The sequence below is a fragment of the Sesamum indicum genome, linkage group LG6 (genome assembly GCF_000512975.1).
Source record: "Sesamum indicum cultivar Zhongzhi No. 13 linkage group LG6, S_indicum_v1.0, whole genome shotgun sequence".
Lineage (NCBI taxonomy): Eukaryota > Viridiplantae > Streptophyta > Magnoliopsida > Lamiales > Pedaliaceae > Sesamum > Sesamum indicum.
In genome coordinates this window covers 4,823,909-4,834,857 of record NC_026150.1, presented here as the reverse complement: position 1 = coordinate 4,834,857, position 10,949 = coordinate 4,823,909, and the positions used below count along the sequence as shown (strand labels likewise).

Here is a 10,949-nt window from a genome sequence, read left to right as displayed (position 1 = left end):
TGGGGAGGCGGGCAGCAACCTGACGAAGCCGGACCCGGGGTGCTGCCCGGAGCTGGATAACTTGGTGAACACACAGCCAGTATGCTTGTGTGAGCTGCTTGGGCAGCCCGGTCAGGTTGGGATCTCCATTGATTTGAATAGGGCTCTTAAGCTGCCCGCAGCCTGCAATGTCGCCACTCCTCCAGTTAGCTTGTGTGCAGGTACCTGCAATTCTTCTCATTTTTGTCTTTATTTTAGGAAAATATATATTTTCTTGTTTCTATAATTTCCATTTAGATTTTGTGGATATTTTCTTGTTCCTCAATAATATGTTAGTTAATTAGCAATTAGGGATGAGTTTCATTAATTATATAAAATATTTTAGAGTTAATTTTACTTAGACTCCATCCGAAACTACAAAATTGCTCATTTTATAAAAAAAAAAATAAAAATAAAATTACACTTACAACCTTCAAAAAATTCTCAATTTATGTCTTACTCCCTTCTGTTTTGATTTGAATAAAAAATATTGACATTAATAAAAATAATTACATAAATTTTTTATTTTGTAACATTTTTATGTGAATTTTTGTATTTATAAAAAAATAAATATAATATATATAAAGTGAGATTAAGATCATTATATTATTTTTTTATAAATATAAAATTATTATTATATATTTTATTCTTTATAAGTACAAAATTATTATATAGGAATATCAAATGAAGGATAAAATTAAAAATTTATTTAATTTATTTTACTAGCATTGTTATTTTTCATCCAAATTTGGACGAAATGAGGTCAGGTATAAACAATAAATTTTTAAAAGAGACGTAAGTGTAATTCTAAATTTTTTTTAAAGAAAACTACAATTTCACATATTTAGACAAGGTTAAGTATAATTAACCCAATATTTTATATGATTTGGCCCATAATTACACCAATGATTTGGCCCTTTTTCTTTTTTCAAATTTCAAATGAATCATCATATTAACTTGATGAATATTCAAAATTTTTTGAAATTGTTTGGACCCTCGGTTTTCATTATTTTTACATATAAAATTTTGAGTATTCAATTTCAAAATTTAAATCTCTTTATTTAATTCACACCTCTTGCATTAATTTTGCGGGCCAACGGACCACGTGCCCTGTTCCCTGCGGACTGAATTATTTAATTTATTACTCTATAACACTACCAAACTACCTTTTCTTATCAAAATTATTAAGGCTGATTGCAACACTCTCATAATTACAAATTGGGATAATTGCACTCCCTTCTCATCAGATTTATTGTAACTACACGTAAATTTTATATAGTTTGGAAAAATTACATCTACCACTCTTGATGTTTGTTTTCATCTAACAAATAACTCAATCCTTTATTCAAAAGTCACTAGATTCATTGATATTAACATAAAAAAGTTGAATAAAAATTGATATTTACCCTCAGAAATGATGTCGCACTCTAATGGTTAAGGTTGAAATCTTATGAATAAATTGGAGTTTATGAGTATTTCACTTAATTTGAATTTATTATAAAGGGTATTTGTTTCACTTAACGTGAATTTATTGACCAAATCGATGTATTTGTTAATTTATTGATATTGTTGTAATATGTAATCACCGTTTCTATAAAAAAATATATATATACTAATAACTTATTTTATTTGAATAAAAAATGAATTATGTGGATGTCCCCATTTGTTTTCAATTATCAAAAAGTTCTAAGTAATGATTAATTTTATCTATTTTTTTTTATACCGTGTAGCTATTGGTATTCCAGTTGGAGTTCCTGCACCAAGTGAAGCCCCATCAGATGGTACATTCTTATTCCCCCTTACCCACCCCACCCCACACCACACCAAAAAAAGAAAAGATGAACATTGAAATCGTGGGTCTGGTCTGGCTTATGAATTTATTATACACGATTACAGGCATATCAGCAGCAGCAAGCCCATCTCCTGCGACTGGGAGTGGGGACAATCCAAGTTCAAGCAACTTAGGCTTGAAGCCCCATTTTCTCATTGGATTAGCAGCTCTTTGCTTCACGTATGTCTTCTAAGCAGACCAACCATTTCTTCAGTTCATACTCATTGATTTTATCTTGATTTCATCATTCTTAATTATATGTTGTAGCTAGATGTTCTATGTCTCTCTCTCTCTCTCCCCAGCTATTTTGGACACTATCTTGACCTTCATTTATGTATTTCAATTTGTACTTTTATTATGATTCTCTTCTGAAGAATTCATGAAAATAATCGCCTTATTTTCGCCGTCTGTGGTAGAAAATTACGTTGAAAAAAGTAAAAGTTTCATATGACACAACGAGAAAATTTCATGCTGTCCACTTGAATAGTATCTGAATAGGTTATGAGCTGTTGAATGTGTACTTGATGGTGCCATTGTGTGCAGTTCGACGATGATATTCAAGAATGTGGCATAATACGTGCCGGTGAAATCAGAATTTTCTTCCCACCCCATTTCCACCTAAAACTTGACAAACATTCTAAGTTTATGACAACATGGCTGATCTATCAGATATCAGCTAAATCTGAATGAACACAATGCAGTTCATCCATTGCTCTTTTTAGGACATGGATGTGTGAGTGAGAGAGTGAGACAGAGAGGTTATTATACTGAGGAGGAGAGAAGTTCTTGCACGTTCATGGGACGGCAAATGGAAGACAAAGGTTTCCCAGACCAGGCTGAATCAGCCAACAGGGAGTTAACGGCAGGGGTGGGGTTGTATAAGTCCCACCAGACGTGCGTTGAAGCGTCTTGGCAGGCCATTTCTGTCGAGATACAACCGCGCGCCGCACCATACCTACCTAGCCCACAGCAGGCGTTCTTTACATCCTTAATTCCTGCAAAAGCATCCGTAAGAGATGGAAAAAAAAGACTATATATATATATATATAATCTGTCACTTGCATTCTCAAAGTGTATCAGCAAGAACACTAAACTGAGTGATCAAGACAAAAATAAGGATCAAGATTCAAGAGTAAAACTAATCTTACATACCATAGGCCTTAGGGTTGCCCATGAACTCCATCATGGCTTGATAAACATCACAGAAGATTACCTGGGCTTCGGGCAATTCTTCACTAATGACAACAACATTCTCCTCCAGCCTCCTATTGTACTCCAACACGAGCGAGTTAATCTGATCCGAGCAAGCTTTTCTTAAACTCTTTGATGAACGTTCACACTTCAGTAGTACATGGGGTGCAAATCCCAAAGGCAGAACACCAGCACACACAATCTTTCTCACATTAGTGGCATAAAGATTTCTCACCGCATTCGTCATCTGGTTAACTAAAATTTGAGTGAAGTTTTGGCTGCTGTCCTTGAAACCTGTCCCAGATGAGTTGTCAAGGAAGTAGTCGATGAAATCCTCTTTCCCAAACGAGAGGTAGAAAACAGAGGATTTGACGAAATTGTCCACAGTTTCTTCTCCAAGCTGAAGCTGCAATAGCTGAATGATGTCAAACGCTTGACGTAGTTGCTGGTTGAGGGATTGGTAGCTTCGGCTGCCAGGGTATAGAATTGTAGCTTCTGCTGATCCAAAGTTCACTCCTCCTAGTATACCATGAATCGAGCCATTTTGGCTGTAGAATGGTATGGCATTCGGCAAGCCCATCTTCTTTGCTGCATCAATGAACATTTTCAAGAATCTGAGTTACAGCAGACTACATTTGTAGTTAGTTGTATATGAAGATTCATGTTATTTTAGTCTGTAGTCTCAAACATTTACAACTTTTGATTTTGCCTAATATACTCACTCATATTCTCTTCAATCTTGAGCTTGTCAAGCGAAATGGTCTAGTAGGTCGTTGTTGTTACATCAAGACATGGATCAATATGTAAAGATTTACTAGTTTATGTTAAACCTGAAGATGATAAAACTAATACTATGCGTGCTTTGAAAGATTAGCAACAGTCAGTTAAAACATGCCCTTTCAGCATGTTTTGCAGTATCACAATCCCACAAACCTAATTTGTCAAATAATAGTAAAATGAAACTCAACCGAAACTTAGATCATCAAGAAAATAGACTTGAATCTAAGGGATTAAAGAATTGATCAAGAAATCCCATCTTCCCACATGTCTTGAGACGTTTATACTACTATACATGTGTGTGTGCGTGAGGGGAGGAGAGAGAGAGAGTACCAAGAAGCTGAGGAAGAAGAGTTGCATCAGAGCCATTGCATGGAAAGAGAGACAGGTTCCGGTGTAAGAGACTATAGAACGGAGTGTTGTCTCCACAATCAACAGACGAGTCTCCTAACATGTACATTGCGGTGGCTGGGGACGACGTCAAATCACTCGAAAGCCCCATTTCCATGGCAGAAACTTGGCCATGCCTTATAAAGATCATTAGAAATATAAAAAGCCTCACACCAAGAACCAATTCTCTTATCTCCATTTCTTGAACCTCCTGAACTTGCAAGTGAAAAAGTAATGGTATTAAGAGAACCAATATGACTCAACTGCTTGACTTTCTTTGTTCCTCTTGTTTCAAAAGATTCTCTTGGTTGGTTTTTTCCCTTCTCTCAGATTGGAGGAAATGAATATGCAGAAGTAATGAATCTTGGGTTCTTCATAAAGGGTGTTAAAATTTGGAAATGGCGGTTTTGGGGTTGTCAATCTTGTGACTCCTATTTTTGTGTAGTTAACTCATAATTTCTGTGCTTGACAAGCCAACATTGATCAGACTGCTCAAAATCACACTATTTGCCTTTTACTTGTCCTAGTTTCATCTACTCCTGATTTCAGCTCGAGTTCAAGAAAATAAACTGGAACACGGAATCTGATTCAAGTACATTCTTATCTGAAGTAAAATTTCAGGTTACAGGCAATAATATGGTTGAACTTTTGCAGTTAAGAAACTGTCACTTGAATCCATGAGACAATAACAACTCTCTAAATCTATGACAAGCACATTCCGGCAAGCATATGCAGAGCACCATTGCTCCACTGCCTTCAGTCTCTCCTCCTTCAGGCAGGAACACACACACTTGTGGTGTGGGAGTCAGGTCGATTGGGCCGGCATATATTGGCTTCCCCCAACCAAAATCAGCCGATTCGTATATCGAAAACCGAGTCCATTGTGTTATTGTCAGTTTCCCACCAAACTCCAGCCTCTTTGGCCTATGCAGATCGATGTAGTCGATTGTAGATCTCAGATAATCCTCGGAGACGCCTAACCGAGCCTCATGCACCAAGCGGGCCGTCTCAGCTAGGCATCCATCGACAAGCCTTGACACGGTGCTTGTTGTGCACGCAACGCACAAGGCATTGCCATAAAACCCATTGTTTAGACTCGGATTCTTGAGCTTTGCACGAGCATTGACAGAAAAAGTAAGACGAAGCTCGTAATCTAGAGGCTTGACATCCAGTGCTTTCACCCAGGATCTCCACACATGAGCTGCCATTGCATCAAAGGTTGTGTAGGAAAATTCTCCATCTGCTTGTACCGCTTTCTTCAGACGGGCTTGGAACTCTCGGCTTATCCTGTAGCATTTCTGAACTGGTTTTCCTTGCCAAAGGTTCATTGTCAGGGTTGAGCCTTCATCGATTCTCTTGAACTCAGTGTGTGAGAACTCGATCTTGGGAGGATCACGGGGAAGAAAGATCTCCCGATCCCAACAGGGCTTAGGATTCAACACCAACGAGCCGGCTTTCGCTGTTTCAGCCCAGGCACTGAGAAACTGCATTGCTCCAAGGCCATCGCAGAGACAATGGCAGATTCTCAAACCAAGGCTGAATCCACCACAGCTGAATTTGGTCACCTGGGCTATCACCAATGGCATGTCAACAACTTTGTACTCTTCTTCATTAGGGAACCTGTATATCAGCTTTATCCAGGCAGGATTTGGGACTGATAAATCTCCAAGATCTGCTAAGGCTACATCAGAATGCGCCTCAACCAGAAGAGCACCTTGATCAGGCCCAAAGAAAATTTCCAGCTTCCCGTTCTTCGTCTCCCTTAGTCTACCAGTGAAAGGATAATAAGGCACTAAGACACTCCTAAGAGCATCTTTAAGTATTTGAACGGCAGGTTCAATATGGGAGTTCAAACCTTTTGACTGGTAAAAATACACCGTTGGAGTGAAAACACGCACTCCAACCATGTCATCAAGATTGGAGAGATAGAGACTGTCTTTGTTGTTTGTTGGTATGTTAGAAGTAGACAAGATGGGTTCTACTTTGTGAATAGTTATAGGAATGTCTAGTTCAGGAAAATGAAGTTCGTGAACCCACTGAGCCATGTAAAAGAGAGAAGCAGATTTTACAGAGAGATGAGATAAGTAGAAATTCAGCACAAATATCCTGTCTGTATGATAATCAAAGATGTCATGCTACATAAGGTTGTTGGCTTTGCAGTTCCCAACTTCCCCTATTAATTAAAGAATGCACGCATTATCTTGTTAGTTCTTTTATAGGTGAACCTCAGTTTAGACAGAACAAACCACTCTGAATGTATGACTCTTAAGTTACACTGTCCCAACAATCTTTGGATGTAGAAAGAAGACACGACTAAAGAACCGGAGCGAAGATGAAGACCAACCAACCGCATTAGTTGATAACTAATAACCTTTGCAGTTGGCATACTTTTAACAGTTTTGATTTTCGTTCTTTCTCTGCTTTCTTTGTTTCTTTCTTTCTTTTGTCTTTTGAGTAAGCTTTTGTGCATTGAATCACCCCATGAATGCAAGTGCTTCAAACTTGGCACTCATTCAGAATCACAACTTTGAAGAAAAGTGACAATATGTATCACACTGCAAAAACAACTTAAGAAAATGAATTTACCAGACATCAGGCATTAACTATCAGAACCTCGATCCAAATCATACAAACATATGCCTCAAGACAGTTGCCAAACTTTCAAAGCCACAAGTAGACAGTAGGAGCCAAGACAAAGCATACACAGAAATGTTAATCGTTGTTAAAAGGAACAACGGAAAGAGAACAATCAGACATTCTGTTTGAAATCTTAACATTGGTGTAAGCAAGAAGCTGAAAACTACAAAAGGCAACTAGACTATGCTTTCATACATAGATAGCCAATTAGACTAAAATGATAGGGTGTATAACCATCAGAAACTAGAATCTACGATTATGCTTTCAGCTTCCCATTTACTCTACGCTTGTTGTGCCAGCTATTCTTATCGCTGCTCATCTGGTTCTTCTTTGCAGCAACTGAACACTGCCCACCTTGACTACCTTTAGCACTCATTTCTGTTTGGAGCTTGCGACGCCTCATCCGGTTTTCGAGCCTTATACCCCTCAAACTCCGGACTCTCTGCTCAATCTCAAGAGCTTGTGAGAAGTTCCAGATCCTGATGACACCTTCTTCACCACCACAGATAATCCGATCAGAGCCAATGGCCACTGAGAACAAATTGGAGCCAAACCCATGTAGCATTCTCTGTGGGGGTTCAACATTCTTTTGATCCAAATAGTTACCCTTAAAGGTGTTTTGAGTTGAAGAATGTCTGCTTGTCTTCAACAATTTTCTGACATCAATAAGTGAAATCTTCCCGTCACTGGAAGCTGAAACCAGCCAAGGGAACTCAAATGCAAGAGAATAAACAGGCCCAGTGTGTGGAATCCAAGTTGCAATCTTCCGCATATTGCACTTAACATTTCTGGTGATCTCAAACATGTGTATAGAACCATTTTCTCCGCCGGTAAACAAAAGCTTCCCCGTGTGACTTCGTGCCAAAGCATACGTGTTACCAACATGAGCACTATTAGTTACAGCAAGCTGAGTTCCGGAATCAGTGTCCCAAATGTAAACACCTGAACCTGCTGTACTCCCAATTGTAGTATCATGAGGTACAAGGCTCCAAACCCAATCATTATGCACAAGGACCTTCAGACATTTCAAAGAAGAACGATCCCAAACACGAATGGTCATGTCCCATGAACCACTGTACATCTTACTAGAATCTAATGCAAGACAAGTTATGGGACCCTCATGTTCCCAAACTCGAAATTCCATATTCTGATTATGAGGCCCCCTAAGATCAAACAAGTTAGGGTTCCCATCCTCCACCTTCCAGCCATGTATGAAACCATCAGTACCCCCGGCAACCAAAAGCCTTGTATCAGCTGCAACTGCACGAATTGTGCAGCCAAGAGGTCGGGATGATGCAATTGACAAACCTTCTTCCATGTCCCACATTCTTACCACCTGATCATATCCCGAGGTGAACACAAGCTTTCGAGATACCAACACAAAAACAGTCCTAACAGCTTCGGTGTGCCCAGACAGTGTCTCGATGGTATAACGCCCCAAATAAGTTTTGCTCCGAAACTCCCTCTCCACAAACAGTTCCTTCCATGACTTCTCATCTGAATATCCTGGGCCCAAATTGACTGCAGTAACTGGATGGCCCCACCTCTCATAGTAGAACTCCTGCCACACATGGTGCTCGGAAGCAAGCCTATACAAAAATGTATTGACACAAGACACAATACCAAGTCCTTTTGGGTCAAGGAAATTAAGAATTTCAGATATCACTGCTGGAGGAAGATCACCGAGCGAACGGCAATGATTTGACAAAACTTCAGTGAAAGGTATCCCAATTTTGAGATTTGATTTTGACTCGTTCTGCAGATTCTCAGTCCCTAATGATTCAGCTTTTCTGTTATTAATCAAAACAACTTGATCTGAGTTGGGTTTTTGAGTTTGCGGATTATCAAAGCAATTCCACAAAGTGTCTTTTAAACCAATTTCTGTATCCTGATGGCATTCAAATGCCATATAATTCTTTCTTGATCTTTGATTTCGATATTCAAACGCAAAAAAAAAAAACTCCAAACCCGACCTTAGATAACTTCAGAATTATCACTCAATTCTACAATCAAGAATTCAGGAGTATACAAAAGTGAAAATTGGGAAAACCCAGAAGACATACGAAAAAAACCCAATTCAATCACACCCCAAAAGACCAGAAGTTAGCCAAATTATTCAGCCCTGGATCGATGGATAGTACAAAGCAAGAAAAAATTGAGTCACCTGAGTAATAAAAGATCAAAATGATAACAAGCACGAACCAGATGAGGATTAGAATGAACTATTCTCCAGGATTGCTATGAAAGATAAGGGAGAAACCCAATTGTAGACTTTAGATGAACTTTCTTTAGAAAAAAAGAGAAACGAAGAAGAAATCAAATAAAACGAGGATATCCGGAACAGCAAAATTGGGGTGTGACTGAGATTGAGCAGAAATACCTCAAAAACTGAAAACCCGACGAGATTTTAAGCCTCGCAGAACACTAAAATTGAAGGAAAATTTTATTTGTGAGAGGAAATTCAGCTTTTTGCTTCACAATTTTGGGAGGTTTCGAACTTCAAAGATAAAAATTAGGGCAATCTATTTCTTGTGGCTGGTCGGCTCTGGTACGTCCATTTTATTTTCTCATAATTACACTTATTACCCCTGCACTTATTACAATCACAAATTTACCCAATCCTCATTTTCTTGATTAATTTATTAAAAATGGCCTTTTATTTATTAATTATTTCGACCCATAAAATAAGGATATACATAAACTTTATCCATTTGATATACATTCTTTAATTCTTCCCAAATTATTTGATTCTAGATTTTTAATAATAATAATAATAATTTATAATTAAAATATTCATCATTTTCAATCACTCGTCAGGTCCAATCTCACTCATAATCTAGTCGATATATATGTACTTATGTTCCATACGTGACATATTTATGCAATTTTTTTGTAATAACAATAAAAACTTCTTCGATCTTTTCAAATCTTTTTCTATTTTGTTACAAAATTAAAAAGGTACAAGTGACACTCTGCAAACCCTTCAGGGACTATTGTATTTGTCCCTTGTGTAGCATTCATAATTCCTACAATTAACTTGTTATTGCTAAAAATTAGGATTTAATCATATAAAAATTAATAAAACAAGATCTATATGTATATATTTTCTAGTGAAAAGTTCCATATCCACACATAGGTGTTTTTTTTTTTTTTTTTGATAATTATGACAAAAGGAATATGATGATGCATGTAAAAAGACTATTGCCACACACTTTGCTTCAAACTTGGGAAAGCCAAATATAGAAGCAACTATACATGGGAATTATGAGCAAAATTTGAAGTGGACAGACACTCTGATCATCAAATTTGAAGTTGTACAAATAAAAATACCTGAAGAAATAGGATTTTTACCAACACAATTTTTGAAATTACAATTGTGACCCTTCTGCTCGGGTTTGGAAGGAAAATGATGAACTCAATAAAAAAAATTACATAAACTTTTAATTTTATCCATTATTCAGTATTTCATATAATTTATTGATAGAAATACCCTATTAATATGTTTATACTTGTAAAAAGTACATGTAATATATATGAAATTAAAACGGTGTGATTGAAATAAAATATTGTTCGTAAATTATTATCATTTAATGAAAAGTAGCTGTTGAAAAAAAAATTAACCATATTTTTAATAATTTATACAAAATATTGAATAAGGCATAAAATAAAAAAGTCAATATTTCAAAGGTTGTCCTAATTGCACTTTCCAGTCATGTCAATCCACCTATGTTGACCCCTGTGAACAAGACCAATTTAATTATTCAAATTTTCCATATTCTATTCACCCTTCATTTTTCCAAATATATTGTTGTCACTATATTTAAAAAAAAAATATCTTATTGTTGAACTCAACCCCTTTATTATTTTTTTATAGTCTACTCATACTAATATTACCATTAACCTGATTTTTTAATAGTCAAGTATTTATTTTTTCACTTGAACGTCACGAGTTCGATTTTATTGAAAATATACAGTTTGTTATTTTGTGTGGGTGTATTATGAGATAACGTACAACAGTTGATCCATAATACTTAATTAAATGAAAGTTGTGGAGCTTGTCACTTTACGTGGATGTATTATATTGGTGGGACTGTAATGACCAAAT

At 36.8% G+C, this 10,949-nt stretch overlaps 3 protein-coding genes and 1 long non-coding RNA gene across 5 annotated transcripts; 1 reads left to right on the top strand and 3 right to left on the bottom strand.

The window, feature by feature from the left end:
* On the top strand, nt 7–2,251 carry LOC105163751. The gene is made up of 3 exons (XR_847946.2): nt 7–200; nt 1,749–1,799; nt 1,915–2,251. It is a non-coding gene; the product is annotated as an uncharacterized LOC105163751 (long non-coding RNA).
* Nucleotides 2,428–4,541, bottom strand: LOC105163750 (GDSL esterase/lipase At1g71250). Of its 2 annotated transcripts, none has more exons than XM_011082200.2 (3): nt 4,151–4,541; nt 3,002–3,628; nt 2,428–2,844 (listed from the first exon to the last, which is right to left on the bottom strand). In XM_011082200.2, exons 1-3 carry the CDS (start codon nt 4,404–4,406, stop codon nt 2,612–2,614), a joined length of 1,116 nt encoding a protein of 371 aa, XP_011080502.1. In that variant the 5' UTR covers nt 4,407–4,541; the 3' UTR covers nt 2,428–2,611. The 2 variants fall into 2 exon arrangements, with proteins under 2 accessions (XP_011080502.1, XP_020549980.1); XM_020694321.1 differs by having other exon boundaries at nt 2,753–2,844; nt 3,063–3,628; nt 4,151–4,436.
* LOC105163749 (omega-hydroxypalmitate O-feruloyl transferase) lies at nt 4,436–6,414 on the bottom strand. Its single transcript, XM_011082199.2, has one exon. The coding sequence runs from the start codon at nt 6,250–6,252 to the stop codon at nt 4,873–4,875; it is 1,380 nt and encodes a 459-aa protein (XP_011080501.1). The 5' UTR covers nt 6,253–6,414; the 3' UTR covers nt 4,436–4,872.
* Nucleotides 6,858–9,385, bottom strand: LOC105163747 (F-box/WD-40 repeat-containing protein At5g21040-like). The gene has a single exon (XM_011082198.2). It carries the CDS (start codon nt 8,751–8,753, stop codon nt 7,101–7,103), a length of 1,653 nt encoding a protein of 550 aa, XP_011080500.1. The 5' UTR covers nt 8,754–9,385; the 3' UTR covers nt 6,858–7,100.

Bases quoted from the DNA above. Each gene is read 5' to 3' on its own strand.
- LOC105163749 (XM_011082199.2), bottom strand. From the start codon at position 6,252: ATGGCTCAGTGGGTTCACGAACTTCATTTTCCTGAACTAGACATTCCT.
- LOC105163747 (XM_011082198.2), bottom strand. From the start codon at position 8,753: ATGGCATTTGAATGCCATCAGGATACAGAAATTGGTTTAAAAGACACT.
- LOC105163750 (XM_011082200.2), bottom strand. From the start codon at position 4,406: ATGGAGATAAGAGAATTGGTTCTTGGTGTGAGGCTTTTTATATTTCTA. The intron at 3,629-4,150 runs GTACTCTCTCTC...TCATTGATGCAG, and splicing joins TCTTCTTCCTCAGCTTCTTG to CAAAGAAGATGGGCTTGCCG. The intron at 2,845-3,001 runs GTATGTAAGATT...ATGCTTTTGCAG, and splicing joins GGGCAACCCTAAGGCCTATG to GAATTAAGGATGTAAAGAAC.